Here is a 17773-nt window from a genome sequence, read left to right on the forward strand (position 1 = left end):
CTACCACGTAGGGTCTGGTTCTTGCTTTATTTGAGAATTTTCTTCTGTTTCTTTAATATCTGTGGAAAAAGTAGCAATGAATGAAGAAAAAAAGGAAACTTCTCAACCAATTTTCTTGGTATTGTACTTAAAAAGTAAAAAATTATGAAAAGTACTCATTTATCATTTTAAATTATTAACGATCAATAAAAAACTATTCAATCTGATTCTGTGGAAATCACCATATTCACTTCAATGTAAAGCAGCCTGGGATCTTAGAGAACCTGTTCCCGCGCCCACCGGGACGTCTGGAGCCCACACCTTCGAGCACAGCGGGCACGACTGCTGCCGCACAGTTTTTACGGTGCTGTCTTCCAAAGCGAGCTAATGCCATCTGAACCTACTTGTGCTCAAGCCGTGCCTTCTGGGCTGGGTATTAAATTCACATTCACTGCACAAACTCTTGCTTTCACAGCACTGACTATTTCTATTTTTCGGATTTTTTTTTCCATCTGTAGGACTGCTTCTCTTCTCTCCGCCATAGTGCCTTTTGCATTATTCTATTTCAATCTCTCCAAACCAAATTCTGACCCCAGCTAATTTTTCTTCTTCAGTGCACAGTATCACATAGAAAGGCACTATGATATGCTTAAAAAAAAAGAGATACAGAAAATGTATCTTGTTGGCTGAAGCATTCATCATCTTTCGATATGATTTTTTTTTTTTTTCATTTCCAGGAGACTTCATTACAAAATCTTTGCTTTTTCTTGTTCACAGGGACGCCTGGAGGTAAATCAAAGAAATCTCGTGCCTGTACAGCACTGCCTATATGACCTGGAGCCTGATTTTGTTCTTTTTATAAACAGAGAATATGATGTTGGAAGGAAATTGGATTTTCACTGAAGTTGTTTGGAAGGTTCGGGGTGAGGGTAATTCATCACTACAAAGCCAAGCCACTCTACCGCATGATCATTTTATACCTTCCAGCCTAGTCCTGAAGCGATTTTGAGTTCTTTAGCAATTGTGCACCTTTTCTCAAGATCATCCCTCTGGCAACTGGGTCTGAATCCAGTTCTGGATGACAAACTCAATAACACATTCGTCTTTTTCTTCAGAACCATCACTTTGAAGGCCCATAGCTAGACCTCCTCCACACGAATGTATTCAGGAACCATCCTCCGTCTCTCCTCCACCACCTAACAATTTCAGTGACTCTACTGCTATCACAGAGACATTTGATGTTTCAGCTTTCAATAACCGTGAGCTCAAAATCTGCAGTTCAGCTCTGCGGTGACTCTAACACGTGCTTTGTTTTTGTCTTGAATGTTGCGACGGGATTAATCTATGTTCTGAGGAAGACCTACTCATAACCCCCCGTGAAACTGTAACTGAGCTTGTAACAGCAGTTGTGGCCGAGTGTGGCAACTCGTCTCCGAGTTCAGTGACCTGCCAGGGAAACCGAAGCAATGGAGACTGGAAAGGGCATTTCCCTGGAAAAGGATACAGAAGAACGGGAGCGCTGAGGTTTGCTGCTCTCTCTCAGGGGGGGCGGATCTAAGCAGGATGAGGGAATGAGCTGAAGTTGAGAGTTTTGAGATGAGAAGTGCTGCCTCCACCCCAGTGCCGCAGGCTATGTTGCCCTCAAGCTGCTACTGCCACATCGGAGAGCCCCTCTCAGGGCTACCCCGGCACGAAGGCAGCGCCCCGTCAAACTGCCACAGCACCTCAGATTCCAGGGCCACGCTGCCACGCTGGGCTACAGCAGAGGCAGATTTAGAGGACCAGAGCACGCAGCAGACACCAGCAACCCGTGTCTCGGGTCGGTTCAGTGTTCCTAATGCTCTGCGACCACATGCAAAAGCACAGGGTGGGGTAGAAGACCCACAGCCCCTCTGCTCTCACATACGTCAACATCTGGAAAAGACACAACTCAAATATATTCTTGGACAACAGGAAAGTTGGATGTTTTTCAGAGCTTAAGTTCTGGAAGAACAACAATACTCCCCCTCCCCAACAGACCCTCACAGTATATTAAGGCCAATATGACATTCAAATTTCCGGATGATGGCAATTGTGGAAACTGTGGAAACGACTGCACTGAATAACTAGATGCATCACTCAAGATACGAGCAATTGCTCAGAGCCTATATATAGTCATGACTCACCAACCAAGAACAACAATTCATAAAACTCCTTTGTAAAATTATTTGAGTAATAACTTCTGCTGCAGAGTATTTTTCACATGATGCAGCATGATATTAATACAGATGAAAAATCTTCCTGGGAACCAATAAAAGCCCCCTTTTCTTTTTCGTTTTGATTGACCGGCCTCCTTTAAAGATGCAACTTTGTTTCAAATGACTTAAAAGTATTTGTTGTTAATAACTGAAGACAAACACTTACCTCCTGCAGATACTTCTATTTGGCTTGGCTCAGCTGGCTCTTAAATGAAAAAAATATAGTCAAATGAATATGAGTATAGTTTCAATAATATAAATCAGATAAGTATCTTAGAGAACTCAGGGAAATTAAGTTTTCCCTGAAAAAGTACCTCCTTTTTTCTCTTATGATCAGACACAAATATCTTTGAGATAAATGTGTGTAACTTTCTATAGTCTGCAGCAAAATATAAAAAATACCCAAACATTTATTACGTTGTACTACCTGACACTTCCTCTTCTGAGTATGGGTCACTGTGGAGACATATGACCAAGTCCTAGCAGAATATAACGTATGCTTGCACAGAATAGACCGAATTTGGACCAGCTTTACTAAACACAGTTAAATATGAAACTGGATTTCAAAAAGAAGTCACCACTTCTGGTTAGTATTGTCATCAATGGTGAGCATGCGTATTTTGAGGGAGAGAGGGAAGGTGCAGAATAGAGGGCAAAAGTACAGCAAAAGTATGTTTTATTTCCATAATGATTTTTCTATTATCTATGCTGATGGATTATAGATGGACAGGTGCCGGGAAAGCCATTTAACCTTTTTCAGATAAGGACAGACAGACTGCAGTAAGGTCACTGACCACCAACTGCTGTTTTTCTCCCCTCCCATGTAAACAGAGGAGCCAGTAGCTTCCTTTATAATTATGTCTAGCATACAGTGCCTCTTACTCTTAAAGTATTTATTGAGTGTTTTCCCTTAGTTCCCCAGTTTCTTTGAGTAACAGTTTGAGTTCAGGCAACTGCAAAAGCCTTTCCTGCACTACACCAACTTGGCACACAAAGTTTTAAAAGGCCTGTGAACATTTAGAAACTATATTGGGTCAAAAGGAAGTTGCTCAACCACATTTACTTTAGCTACTCAGAGCATAAAGCTAACTTCTCCATTCAGACTAAGACAGGTGATGCGTGTGCAATCTAGACACAGTTTAGCCGGGTTACAGACCCGCACAGTGGGCAGAAATTCCACCAAGACCCCATTCGAGGTTCTTACATGTTACACCGGCAAATCTCACTTGGCCGAACGTCTGTCTGGCGCAGACACACACATACTTTGAGTTAAGCAGACATCAATAAATGGATACTGAATTGGCTTTATATATTGCCCCCACTAATCCTTCTTTTCAGCTCACTCATCTGCAGAAATCAAATCAAGCAACACGCCAATGACACAGCTTGAAGGAAGCAATGGCTCCTTCTATTAATTTATTAATATTTAATAGCTATAAAAGTCACTGTCGCACACCATCTGTCAAAATAAAATGGCTCATCATGAGCAGTGCGTACCCAGGACATGACTACTAATATCATCTGCCACTAAGATCGAGAACTCCACACCCTACCCCTCCTGCAAGGACACGCGTCACGCTCTGCATCACCTGGTAGTACTGGCGCTGCTGCGGGTGCTGCTGGTGGTGCTTCTGCTTCAGTTTTTTCCATCAGCTCTAAGATTAGACACGATCACTGTTTAACTTCACAATGAACATGGTCCCAACAGGTAACACAAGGGCAATCTTACTTCCTCAATCTGCAAATCCTGAAACTTGTCGCACGAACAGGTTACTAACACTTGTGATTGAGCTGCAGTTCAGTACTTTTATTACAGAAAAAACATTCCCTGTCTTGCCTGCAACCACCAAAAACTGTCTTGTAAGTTCTCACATGTTCTTTGGAACAAGAATAAAGCATCATACCTACATACGCAGTTGGCTCAGAGCCTTTCAATCATTCACCTCCCTATCTATCAATATCAGATCTGTTTGATCATAATTAATGGATGTGGATACTGCACAAAACCCACATGTTCAATGACCAATCTGCTCCTCCAGCGATGGAAGATGATCGGATGCCTGTGTTTTCTTATTCAACGTATTTGCTAGCCTCAGTCCCAGCACATGCTGACAGGTACGCTGGACAGACAATAGTTTAACAGAATCTGTAATTTCTAATCCAGTTCTCTGGAGATGCTATTACACATTTATCCGCCTGGAAGGTTCCCTCTTAGCAAGGGATCTCTCTCCCACCCAAGGAGGTGTGCCTAGGACTGGCGAGCAGGTCAGTGTGAGTTACCAGCTCTAACATCTTCCTGAGAAGACTTTGTACTTGCAGTTCATAGACCTCAGCACGTTAGCTGGAACATGGTGGTGGCTGGATGCGAATGAACGAACGCTGGGGCGCCGAGGCTCAGGCTGGGTAAGGCCAAACCGCCGACAGGTTATTTGGCCTCTGAATTTCTAATCTGGCATTGCCTCAGAAAGCACATGACACAAGGGACACTGTAACGACAGTGTTTCGCAGTTTGTTTTTTCTCTTACATAAAAGATCAAAAAAACCAGGGCACAATGACTTTAGGCAAGTGAAAATACTAAGACCTTTTTTTTTTTCCCCCCAAACAATTTCACTAGCAAGGCCAAATTGGCCATGACACTTCAGGTAATTACACCCTGCCTCTCTAAACTGTTACAGTTTTCAGCAGAATGCAGGATTTTTCACAGGAACACCGCTGTGCAGCTACTGGAATGTTCTTGCTTATTAACTGCTACTGCGATGGATCCAAACCTAAAATGTAGGCACTCCCACGTAAGTCTGTTGCTCAGTCAGGGTCCTAAATCTCTTTGGGACTCTGCAGCTGAAAAATACCAAATCAGTATCTTGCATTTTCCTATCAAAGTTAATGCTAATCTTATGCTGTTCTGTAAATTTATCACACTGCTCTCAATTGAATTGCACATGCACCTTTAGTCAGGAAATTTTAATGAGACAGACGCAGACAAGAGAGTTACACATAGAGCTTAACCGCTGCGGTGCCTCTGCCGCTCAGCCAAAATGTAGAAAACGAATCTTGGGAAGTTACCAAAACACATGTTTGCTACCAGTGTTTCATAAATACTTACGATTATTAATCACAAGTCCTGGAAATGGTCTGTTAAAAAAAAAAAAAAAAAAAAAAAAAAAAAAAAAGAGAGAGAGAGAGAGAGAGAGAGAGAATAATTTACTGATTCTAAAATATACTGCACGGGCTCTCCCTCCCAAGGCAGCCTCACCTAATGGTTCAACCAGAGGTCATGAGAAAAAATGAACAGAAAGTCAAACAAGCCAGAAGGAACTGTCATAGCGGCTCCTGGGCACCACGGTTTGTTCGCTAGCATTCTGAAAAGTAACACACACAGAAAGATCTAAATCTTTCCCCCAGTCACAGCTAATTAGCACGGGACTCACCTCTTCTTCACAGCTCAATTAAACAAGATGTATCAAGCAAAAGTCCTTTTGGTTAGAACTCTTCGAGATCGAGGGGTGAGAATTCAGACCCCTTAGTGAAATATATATATGAAATTTATCTCCATTTAAAGACAAATTATTTTTTAGATGCCTGTGAAGCAGTCTATGATTTGAGAAGTTACATAAACTGATAAGATATTTATTTTCAATTCCTGAACTCCTTCTGAGCACGATGCCAAAGTTTCACCTATTCTGCTTCATGCATACAAATACACTTTGTATGTACGTGTGTGTATATGCACCTATGCAAACATACACATACAAGTAAAATTCACTTATATTGTAATTAAAAAAATTTTATATTTTTATATATTGTAGATAAACTCAGTTTGTAGGAAAAATGAGCAAAGAGCTTACTTTAACTCAAGAATTTTAGCACAACTGAAATACTTAAGAAATATTAACACTACTACAAACATACTATTTACTGTCAAGAGCCAAGAAGCTCTGGACTTGTCTCTAAGCTTGATCTGATAAATGGGAGAGGATGGCCCACAACACTTTAGGACTCTCTAAAGCCAGCTTGCTGTAATATGCAGTGTTACTAATATGCCCTTTGTCAAGCTAAATTGGACAGGTCCTCCAAAGAGTTACCATCTCCATTCACGCTGTGAACATTTGGGCTTCATTTGACGTATTATTTCCGAAAGAGCCAACGTCTTCCACTGAAGATGCACTGCAACTTCCATTCTTTCAAATCTCAATTTATTCAAGCTACAGGGCCGTCCTCACAGCATCGGCACAATCTAATCGATAGCACCTACATACCGAATGACAGTAAATTTGATAAACTCTGCTGATTCCAAAATCTTCCTCATCGAGCTGATTTCCAGATAACTGGGAGCTTTAAATGCCACGCCGGGAGGCATCCCATCCACCACCACGCAGCCAGGGTTGATTGTGATTTTTCTGTATGGGACTTTCACAGGGAAATTCATACCAATGGCTTCACCTAAATGACAGAGGTCGCGTTTATTTTCAAGTCTACATGTTTATGATTGATTACATTGAAGAAAAAGTCCTCAAACGAGAAGAAACTAAATGCAAACCCAAGCTTTCTATCAGATCCGAAACTATGAAAATCCACTTGACAATTAAACCGTTAGTGTTAGATGTTTTGGGTTACACTCATGAACGTTACGAGAGTTTTAGTTACAACTCTGACAATTCATCATATAAAGAACCCAGATTCCATTTCACTAAAAAATGTGCAGAACAAGGTATCTAAGGAAATGGCGACGTGAAGGAAAAGAAAGCCTTTCCTGCAATGCGCACAAAAAGCAGTTCAACACAGCACTAGTGAAGGACTTTCAGCTAAAGAAACTCAGGTCGCTATTGCTGTACAATGCAATTACAAAGTAAAAATAAAGAAAACTATATATACACAACAAAAAGGTTAGGCTGCATTTTAAGAATTACTCTACTCCCAAGTATTCAGAGGTCAGGACTATGAAGCCCTAAGACAAATCATGGTTTGCCAGCAAAATAAATATTTTATCCATGTTTACACAGAAAGAAACAGGAAGGGGGAAACATAAAGCAGTCTACACCCGTGGGATTTCTTGTTTAAAACACCGTACAACCTACATCACTTATGAACGATTCCTTTTGAAGTCAAAGCACAACATTCATATACAATTCTCAAACATAATTTTAATGATCCTACGTATCATCCACTGTGATGATTCAGTAACTTCAACACGAACAACATCAATTGCATTCACACCTATGTAAAAATGGGGAGTAAGAAGCAATTACCAAATTTCCGGCTAAAAAGATCATTTACTTGCTCTCTCAATTGTCTGGCCTTTTCTACTTTTGACAGTCGCTCACTTTCATCATCTGGAAGAAATTGTTAGAATAGCGTCAGAATGAAACAGATCACCCCGCAAGCTTGTTTATCACTGCATGTTTACTCAAAGTAGGTATATCTGAGTGCTTCGAAACGGCACTGTCGTTGTTCCCAGTTTTAGCTGTAACACAATATTGTACAAATACACAAAAATAGATGGTTGTTAAGAAATCTGTGAGAAGCTTCAAAGTATTTACATGACCAACATTAGATTTACTATCTAGAGATGATTTTGTAAACTTAACCTAAAATCCTAAATTGTAATTTATTTTCAGTACATGTAATGGTGGGGAAAAGTGGAAGCAAAGGGACATTCCATCGAGGGCTGTCGCATGCAAAGTTCCCACAGTTTCTAATGAACGTAACGTGTGCCTAAGAAAGCAGCAATCAGTGCTAATCAGACAAAGCAGGCGACTCTGCATAGTTATTCAATTCAGTCCAAGTCCTGATCTCTTCAAGTTGCCAAGAAAGACGCAAATCACTATTTAATTTAGCACATGAGAAAAAAGGGAAAAATAGGGATATTTCTTAACTACGGGCTGGGCCAAGAATATTCTAGACATGTCATTGAATAGATACTCATGAAAGTTCAGAAATATTTAACATCTCGGGAAAACCAGAAAGTAAATTATGCTCTTTGTTGACTGTACTTATACTTCAGTGTACCAGCTTGACTGTAAGAAAAAACTTCATTAGACTAAACAAATGTCACAAAGAACACAGGCATAAGAAGTATGAGGTGAAACCAGACAGTGTACTCACCTGGTATAGTGACTTGGATGATGTTAAGATCTTCAACACCTGCAGCTGTGTTCACCACGGTGTTTGTTGTGGTGCTTGCTGTATTGGCTACATTAGATGAATTATTTTTTCCTGAAAGTAAGAGAATTGAGTTTAAAAAAATATTTCTAGAGAGCCCAAAATCTTGAATGTCATCTGTAAAGAAAATATTCCAAAATAACAGATATTTGCAAAGTTTTCAAAGTGGACCCAGTTCCATATTCAAAATGGGAGCAGCTTCCAATGGGACATACTTATTGAAGGCACACACTGCTCTGTCTTCCCAACCCAAGAGGACAAAGAACTAGACTAAAGATCATGTTAATCTTTACCTAGCTGGTTTTCTTATTATTAAGAAAAGCCAAAAAGGAGTATGTGGAGCATATATTTTGGCATTTTTATTAACAGATAACTTACTATTAACAGATAACTTATTATAACAGGTAACTTTTATTAACAGATAATTAACTGCACTCGCAGTTAATTCAGTAACACCTACTGATCCACGTGTTCCCTGTGTGCGTGCACAAAAGAAATCCCTTACAGTTATACTTGTGAGCCACGCTGTCCAGTGGCACAAACTAGCATAGTTCAAGTAACTCAGCAGAGTTCTGCCAACCCATAGTCACAGATAATAATATGACTCAAAACATTTAATCCATGACACAATTTGCTACTGGCTATCAGCGCTCCTATCTATGGAGCACTTGTCATGTAGATGACCTACATATTAGGAACAAATAATTTATCTTGAGATCTGAATTACTTCTGTAAATCACACATGACTTGTTACATTTTGATTAAAGGTAGTAAAGAATATATTAGAGGCATGATATTGTGAATAACTTAAAAAAAATGTAATAATCCCTTGCTAAAGCTGTATTTAAACTGTAACGGGTAAGTACTTTTCCCATCTTAAAAACAAACAGACCAACCACAATGTAGAATGATTCTTTCAGGAATCTGTTAACACCATGTAGCTCTCCTGATTTGTATTCAACCCTTGAAAGAGACTGTTATCTAGAATGTTAAGCAGTTGCAAAACTCACTTTGGGGGCTTATAGCAGAACTTTCCTTAACAGCTGCCTCAAACATCTCAGGCCTGCAAACAGATTGAACATTTCATGTACAATCATAAAATTACATTCATCAACATTAAAGAAAATGCAATTTTCTAATATTAATTTATTAAAGACAGGAACGAAGTGATATCCTCTCAGCCAAAGAGACAGCCAAGAATGCAATGGCTGAGAGGCTCCACAACTTCTCTTGCCCCTGTTTCTGCACTGCCACATGGGTATCCTAAACCTATTCTAGACAAGAAAAATAAATTATTACAACCCCAAATATATAAATCTCCACTTCTCAGCTCTTCCTACGCTGCCAGCAAGGTTTATGAGTAACCCACAAGCGGTCCATGCAGTAGGAACTAAACCAGTGACGTGATAACTGAAACGGGCAAAGAAATCTGGACTTGCTCTTCTCCCCAAAACAGGCTGTGAGTGTCTTTCAGAACAAAGAGATTATTGTATCTCGCTCTACCTCTACAGAGCTTTCTGACCATCTCCTCATTTACTGAAAATATTCTAGCGTGTATTTTAGAGAGTAATTTAGCAACTTGGCAACACAATTTTATTTTTTGGTCTACATTTCAATTCTCATAGAACTGATTATCAAAGGCATATGGAAATCTTACTTTTTAATAATGAATTTTATCTTAGATTTGTTTCTCAGGATCTTCTCTAGTCTTGGAATTCCAAAAGTAGAAGGTCGGCGGAATGGCACCCCGTCGGGTAGTCCTTCCACATAGAAAACCTCCGGGAAGGACTCAAACAATGCAAACGGCACCTTCACTGGTTTCGTCAGCCCCAGCGCTTCCCCTGAAATGCAACAGAGCAAATAAGCTGCCAGCTAGATATCTGACATGTATATAAAGAGGAAAACCTCAGGTATCACTGGTATGTAACAGTTGGCACATACATACTAGACTGGTGGAACCAGCAGGCTTTGCCTTTTTTGGTGACAGCTATGAGTAGGCAGGAAGGAAATTAACACAGTCTCAAAGATAACTCATTCTGTTGCAGTAAAACTGGTCATAATTTCCAGTCGCAGATGAATAATGTGCAGCCAGCTCCTGCCACTGGCTCGGTCTGCATACAAGACTATCCCGTTTGTACTCCACTTTGTTACAGGCAGCGTATTCTGTCTCTGTCTCTGCTAGAGAATAGCACCAAGGTGACATTAGTGTTCTTGTTCCAAAAACTGTGCTCAGAAGAGTAATGAGAAGACATTACTTGCAAAAGTCATTAGCTTCCAAACAGCCCGCACTAGGCAGTGCTGGGATACGATGGAGCACGTCACTCCAGATACTATTCATAACGTATCGACTCATTCCTATCCCATTCATAAGCAGAGTGAAGAAAACTTAAAAAGATGTGCCAGGATGCGGAGTCACCGTGTCTCTGGGTCATTAAAGAAGGAGTAACCCAACCACAACTTCTCCATTTCCAAACCCAAATAAAGTGTGACATAGAATTGCAAGCTACATACGGGAGAATGAACTCAAATAAGACGTTGCCTAGAGTACACAAGGACTGCAGGACCTTTGGAATAAACACGTGAAGGTATCTACCGTATGTGTAAGTGCATGTCCATAAGAAAGACATACCAGTAAAAAAGAATCAATAAACTTACCACATTTTTCATTAAAAAGATTTTCGACTTTCTGCTTTAAGTCAGTAATTTTGGCATTCCACGCCTCTGCCAGGAAGAAATTGGAAGAATTAAATCAACACGCACACAATGAATCAGTCCTTGAAGAATATTTTAATAAATTTTTAATAAATTATTATGCGTGATAACCGATTTACTATGACGGTAAAATGCGCATAACGGCTTTCATTCTGCAAACAGCACCGAAACATTCAGCTGCAGTCTAAACCTATATCCCCCATCAATCCTCATTTTCCTAGCGCTTTGAAAGATACTGCTACTAGATAAAGCAAGGGTGATTGAAATAGAAATTAATCCAAGAGCGATCCAAATTTACAATACCAGGCAACACAACATTTACTAATCTGAACCAGCACCTGAAACAGTGGCAGAAAGTTCTTCACGTGTTCAGTGAAGTAGCCCCACGACACATGCCTCCCTCGGGCGAGCTATAAGCTCTATCATCATTTCAGCTTCAGTGGGTAAGACTAAACATCCACCTAGCTAAGCGTTTTGTTTCTGAAAGCCAGCAGCAGCAGTTCCTAAACCGGTTTACTTGTGGCTGCAGTTAAGCGCTCCGTAGCTGGTCTACAAAGCTAAAAACTCGGTTGAAAGTTTAAAAAAGTTGCAGACTAAAGCTTAAAAGAAGCCTATGTCTAACAATAACAAGCAAGTCCAGGAATACCGTACACAACGGTGAACACGAATACTGCCCATGCCAAAAGGAGCAGTCGTGCCAAATCAGTATTTCGTATTCATTCTAAACTGGCTCAGTAGGATTAAAGAATTCCTTTGTTTCATGTTCTATGACCACATGGCTGAAAAGAAAGCATGGGAGACAAACACAACAAAGCAAACAACAACAAACTGCTATAAAAATATAAGCAAATAATCTCAGAATGTGAGGATGCTGCAAAAAAGGTTTCATGAGACTTGGGAACTGCTTACAGTTATTCTGAACGCAGTCATTCTTCTCCCTTGACTACGAGGAATTTATCTGGGTTGCAAATTTGACCCTGCTCTCAATACAAAGGTTCCTGTGCTGGAGCAGTGCACACACAGCCCTGGGTCCTCCACGATTATAAAACTCCGGCCCAACGCTCACGAACACAACTACACGGCTTCCAGTCCTGTCTGGCTTTTCCTTTACTGATGTTCCAGAACTGGAGAGGTCTATGATGGTGATCTTGCAAGATCAGCTCCGATAGATCATACCTTACTAATATTCGTTCAGATCCTCCCTAGTCCCTACAGACCACTCGGGTATCTCTGCACAGCGATGCTCAGCAGTTCAGCTTTGTGGAGCACTTAAGTTCGTGCACAGTATCGGACCTCAGCCGGGTTTACGCGCTCTGGTGGTACCGTGCACCAGACAAGTCCTTCAAGGGTCTGCAGCACTGTGAAACAGCAGCAGCAAAAGTCTACAGGGACTGATTTCGAACCCAAGTGAACAAGATCTAATGGACCTGTGCTGCATTTGTACAGCATTCGCCACACATCAGCCAGGATGTCTCCGATGCAGATTATTCTACACGATGAAGAACTGAATGTACATGAAAACAAGTACCTCAGTCACCTGCTAACTGTAGAATAAAACAGGAACTCAAAATATCTCCGATATGTAATCATCAGAATTGTCAATACCAAGATTAACAGAATGCATGTGTGCTAATTCCCACAATATTTACCAAAAGAAAACTCTCTTCCCCGTGGCTTGAAAGTCATATTGGACCCATTGGTTTGAGAATTAGTTCGAACATCTGTTGTTTGTGGTTTATTAGGACCTGTAAAAAGACATTACATATATACATGCAGAGAGCAGAAGCAAGCCATCATACAAAGTAACACCATATCAAAACTTATTACTAGAGAAAACTTAACTTCTGAATCAAAAGTAGAATAAAAAAACCCTTTAAGAAGTTCTTCTAGGGTTGTATTTAAGCATTTGATACTACTGTTCACATCTGTCATTCCTCTGCCCAGGACTACACCAGTTCCCACATATCTGCCCGGACTAAAAGGCCCAAGCAAGCTGTCCAATGCCAACATTTACATAATCATCACCTGCACAGCATCCAGTATTATTCAGAAACAAAAAATAAAACTGTTTCTATATAGAAGTGTATCTGGAGCCCTGAAATCAAACTAAGTTCGGTACACAAGGTGCACATATAAATTAATTATGGGCTATGAAAACTGAGAAGAACAGAAGAAAACATTAGAAGAACAGAACAGAAGAACGTTAGAAGAATATTTAATGATACTTCTTCCATACCTTCTTCAACAGTAACTTCAATCTCTGGAACCTTTGAATTGCCTGCAGGACTTTGTGACCTTTTTGAACTCTTTGGACTCATTGCTGGAAGTCAATATAATACAAGCTGTAATGCACAAACCCTCCATAAGGTATACCCTGCACAGCTCATGGAAAGAACCAGCTGTGTTCTGAAAATGCCCACGGACTGAATCACTTGTGTCTCTGCTAAGGACAGTCTGCTTTCTAAAAGCTGAACAATACAGTGACGCTCACAGCCTTAAAAAGCAGGTTTAGTACTCTTGAACCAGACACGTATCACACCTAAATTTTCACTCCACTAATTCAGAACAGAAGAATTTGTTGTTTCTAGGTGTGCGGAACAGCTTTGGTACTTTTTATTATTTAAATAACAAAATCATTAACTTCTGAATTCTTTATAGACAACTTAAAAGACTTTCTTTTTTATTCTTTTCTTAAGAAACTTCATTCTTGTTTATTTCAGTTCACAGCTATAAGTTAAATATGTTTTAGGCCATTAATAGAAAAATAAAAGTTGTAGAAATTGGGCAAATTCCATTTTCTGTATTGGAATAGTCTTAAGTAAATAAAAAGTAGATAAATTTATGTTTTGAGTAACTTTTTCAAATAATAGCAGACGTAGAGGCTACTGAAGCTAGCTCATCTTAACTAATGCCTTTTGTTTGCAACACCTGTATTTTTCAACCACAAACATCTCTCAGCCTGCTAAGGGAGCAGAAAGCAACAAATAACACTTAATCATTTACCTTTAGTGTTTATTTTACTGGCCAGTCCTGGAGGCAAAAAGGAAGTGACAAGCTCAGGCCTAAATGACGAACAGAATACAATCCAATCAATTACACATGCAAGAAAAAATACAGCAAAATGTTACAAGTTTCTTGGAACTCAGCTGAGTTCAAATTCCCGTAACATCAGCTCTCTATAACAAAATTCTAGAAGCATGGGTGACTCTCCCTCTACTATAACCACAAAAAGTTAGAAAACATCAGCTAGATTTTCTACTCTAATTTTCTCCCAGGTTTATTTCAAGCAAAAAAAAAAAGAAAAAAAGCTTCCAGGTACAAAGTGACTTTTCCCCCCAGATCCTTGATGCATGAGACACACAATTTCTACATCTATTTAAATTTAATAAGGAAGGTATATCCTTTTATCAGATAAAAAGTATGTGCAAAATGTTCTTCCCATTTCATGGGAACAGGATTTAAGTAGCATTTAAAATCTAAAGTTGCTGGGAAGAAAATCACATAACTTCAAAATCAAGAGTGGAAATAACTGAATTACAAACATACTTTTTAACAACAAATTTGATTTTTCCACTCCCTCGGACAATTCTTTCAAGGCGTGGAATTCCAAACCATGTGGGACTCCGGAAGGGGATTCCTTCTGGCAAGCCTTCGACGTACAAGTACTCAGGGTTCGACTCAAATACAGGATAGGGAACTTTCACTGCCTCCGAAAGCCCCAGAGCTTGGGCTGAAAAAAAAAAAACCATTTAAGGATAGTTTACACACTCAAACGGGTGGTATTTTCTCTCAAGTGATTTTAAGAAGCTTGGCTTACAAAACCCGCCTGGATGCAGTCCTGAGTACTGTGCTCTGGGCAATCCTGCTTTAGCAGGGGAGTGGGACTAGATGGTCTCTAGAGGTCCCTTCACACTCTGAAAACTCTGTGATTCTGTGGTTCTGTGAAAAGCCCTGCTACTCAGAGATCATAAAAAAAGCCCAAGAGAAATATTTAAATAGATTTTCTATTATTTTCTGTAGAATAACTGCAAATGGTGACTTCGTCCATCTTGGTACAGATAATATCTAAGACTGCAATGCCTAATATTTTTTTCTGAGAATTCTTTTATCCAAAAGCTTTTTGTGCACGTATCATCTGTCATGCCACTGGAAAAACTCTGGCCTAGCATGTTGTCACAAAGTCATTTATGTCAGGGAAGACTCAGTAAAACGTAGGTGAGAGGAGTCAATGTTTTCCCATCTGACCTAGAACATTTCAGAGGTTTACATAAGTACATTGAAATTTAAAATTCTCTTTACAGACATGTTTTAAAAGACAGGAGCCTTATAAAACAGTTCATTTAACATGTAACTTACCAAACTTTGTATTAAAGATTTCTTCTACTTGCTTTCTTAGCTTTGTGATCCTGACGTTCCAATCTTCTTTGACTGAAAACCAGAGGTGGATATATGTCAGAGTATTACCCAGTTCTAGATAAAGAGGTACATTCAAATACGGTTTTTTTCAACGCAAGAACTTGTAAACTATTAAGACAATCACATCTGAATAGACAAGGACACACGAGTAATGATTATTAATGGCAGCTTAAACGGTACACGTGATTCCCTCTACACACCGGAAAACCTGTTTAAATGTGGTTACAATTTCAAACGTTGCCCCAGGTGGGAGAACTTGCTCTTCAGAGCCTTTAGATCCAGGAAGGAATTATTCTAGTGGCTCTGACAAAGCTAGAATTAATTAATCATAGTGCATAAGAATAACGGTCTTCAGAACAGAAGATGAGGATGTAAAGAGTGCTTTGCTAAACGTTTTGATTAGCATAAAAAAATAATCTTCAATCTTCTTCTCTATTACAAATAAAAGTAAGTTATAGGAGTGCTAGCCAGAGCAGACAATTGGTAGCTTAGGTGGAGCAGAAAGCAAAGGACACTAGCAGCAATAAAAAACGCTACGTTTTTGACAAACAGCATAATTCATTACTTTTTATTATAACCCACAAATAACAATTAACCGCTACTGAGCTAACGCCATTCAGAGTTATGGAAAGCACGCATGAAGGAAACTAGGCAGAAACATTTTGTTTCCAAATAATATTTTTGACTAACAAATTACCTGACCTTCTGTATTTCCAGATTCTTATACTGTCAAGGCAAGACGCATTCATGTTTTTTGCAACCCGGCCTACTTATTTGATAGACTTCACAGGTAGGTAACACCTGTGTCTATACTTACAGGCAGGTTGTAGTCTCGCTAGCAAAGGAATCAGACCGACCGATTTATTTAAAAAAAACGTCAATGTCGTTTGCAGGCTATCTGTTGAGAGCACTGGATTATTACTTTGCAACAGAATGATACATAGCTTAAAAAATAGAGTTTGCTAATATCCTTTAGCAAGACAAAGTACGGCGCCTGCAGTAAGAAGACCCTCAGCCTTTGCCTGGGAAAATGGTTTTCACTGGGCTCTACGGGCAGGAGAACCTTTGCTGCGTTTACCTGTGACACCAGACCCTGGGCCCTGGTAAGCTTTGTGGGCACCGGTAATACCGGACTCACCTACAAGTTAGTGAAAAATATAACTAGTTCAAAAAAGAAATGTTATTCTGAAGACTGAAACGGTCTGAGTTTTAAGAACCACGGCCACTGCACGTCAGCTCTTTCAGAAAGAGGATTTTATCAGCTGGGTTTTCTACTGCTATCGTTGGCACCTGCTGTTATTACTTTATAGTCAAATCATCGTTATGCTGTCAAATTTGACAACAATCAGGGTTTTGGCAACAAAAGAAACTGATCAGCACTGCCTTTTCCTTCTGCTCCACAAGGAACACAGCCTTTTCTACTGAGCTACCCTCTGGCTGAATATGAGCCTTTTCCTAAAATCTACACAAAATCCACAATACGTTGTGATGACAGAAGCCGACTACTGATTACATGATTATTAAATCACATTCTTTCCTGTTTTTTCTGCAGAGAGCTGAACACAATGATTTCCTGAAGCTGCAGTTTGTTTATCCAGTGAAATGTGTGTGGGGAAAAAAAGCCTAGCAAGCCCTGGGTCCGGGTTTGTGTTATTGTTACTAGCAGATTCATGCTCTGGACCGCACACTTCTGTAGCAAGAAAGCATCAAACACCAGTTCAGAGCATTTCATTGTCTCAGGAAATAAATTAAAAAAAAAAAAAATATCTGAATTCTCTTCCTGTGTTAAAGGCACTTCATGTTTCCAAGAAGTCATTACAATTCCTTATCAACAGAGGCCCGAAAAAAGCCCAACAAAGTCAGCTGGGAAATGCTCAGGGGCTCTGGAGCTTTGGTTCTGGCCAGGAGAGTAACTCCAGTTCTCCCGGGCTGCGAGGGTGATCCATTCTCCTATTCAGCGCCAGCTGGACTGCACCACAGGCCAGACATTCGCCCATGTTCATCACCAATTTATTCTTTTCAGACCTCGCAAAGAGCATGTCAGCACACTCATCACACATGGGTTACTTCTTGAAAAATGTTGCGTTGATCCAAATTTGCGTCCCCACCAAGCCCTGCCCTTCCCTTCCCACCTGGAGACAGCGCCTCTCTTACCTGGGGTGTTCGCCCGGGGCTGAATAACTTCGGTTGAAGTGAGAGTCAGCAGCTCCGGTCTGCAACCAGAAAGTGAATTATCAACCCTTTCTCGACGCAAATTAAATCCTACACC

General features: G+C 40.0%; 1 protein-coding gene across 1 annotated transcript in view; it reads right to left on the reverse strand.

Annotated features, from left to right (window-relative positions):
• The window catches only part of GTF2I (general transcription factor IIi), a 66789-nt gene continuing 49016 nt past the window's right edge, over positions 1 to 17773 (reverse strand). Inside the window, exons 17-31 of the mRNA XM_009885101.1 lie at positions 17659 to 17717; positions 15445 to 15516; positions 14635 to 14818; positions 14092 to 14150; positions 13325 to 13408; positions 12738 to 12833; positions 11032 to 11097; positions 10034 to 10217; positions 9387 to 9439; positions 8320 to 8430; positions 7464 to 7547; positions 6474 to 6657; positions 5321 to 5349; positions 2383 to 2421; positions 1 to 59 (exon numbers count right to left, since the gene is read on the reverse strand). Of these exons, the coding sequence (XP_009883403.1) occupies positions 1 to 59; positions 2383 to 2421; positions 5321 to 5349; positions 6474 to 6657; positions 7464 to 7547; positions 8320 to 8430; positions 9387 to 9439; positions 10034 to 10217; positions 11032 to 11097; positions 12738 to 12833; positions 13325 to 13408; positions 14092 to 14150; positions 14635 to 14818; positions 15445 to 15516; positions 17659 to 17717 (1363 nt within the window). The remainder of the gene's footprint in view (positions 60 to 2382; positions 2422 to 5320; positions 5350 to 6473; positions 6658 to 7463; positions 7548 to 8319; positions 8431 to 9386; positions 9440 to 10033; positions 10218 to 11031; positions 11098 to 12737; positions 12834 to 13324; positions 13409 to 14091; positions 14151 to 14634; positions 14819 to 15444; positions 15517 to 17658; positions 17718 to 17773) is intronic.

This window comes from Charadrius vociferus, unplaced genomic scaffold (assembly GCF_000708025.1).
Source record: "Charadrius vociferus isolate BGI_N301 unplaced genomic scaffold, ASM70802v2 scaffold54, whole genome shotgun sequence".
In the NCBI taxonomy this organism is placed as follows: domain Eukaryota; kingdom Metazoa; phylum Chordata; class Aves; order Charadriiformes; family Charadriidae; genus Charadrius; species Charadrius vociferus.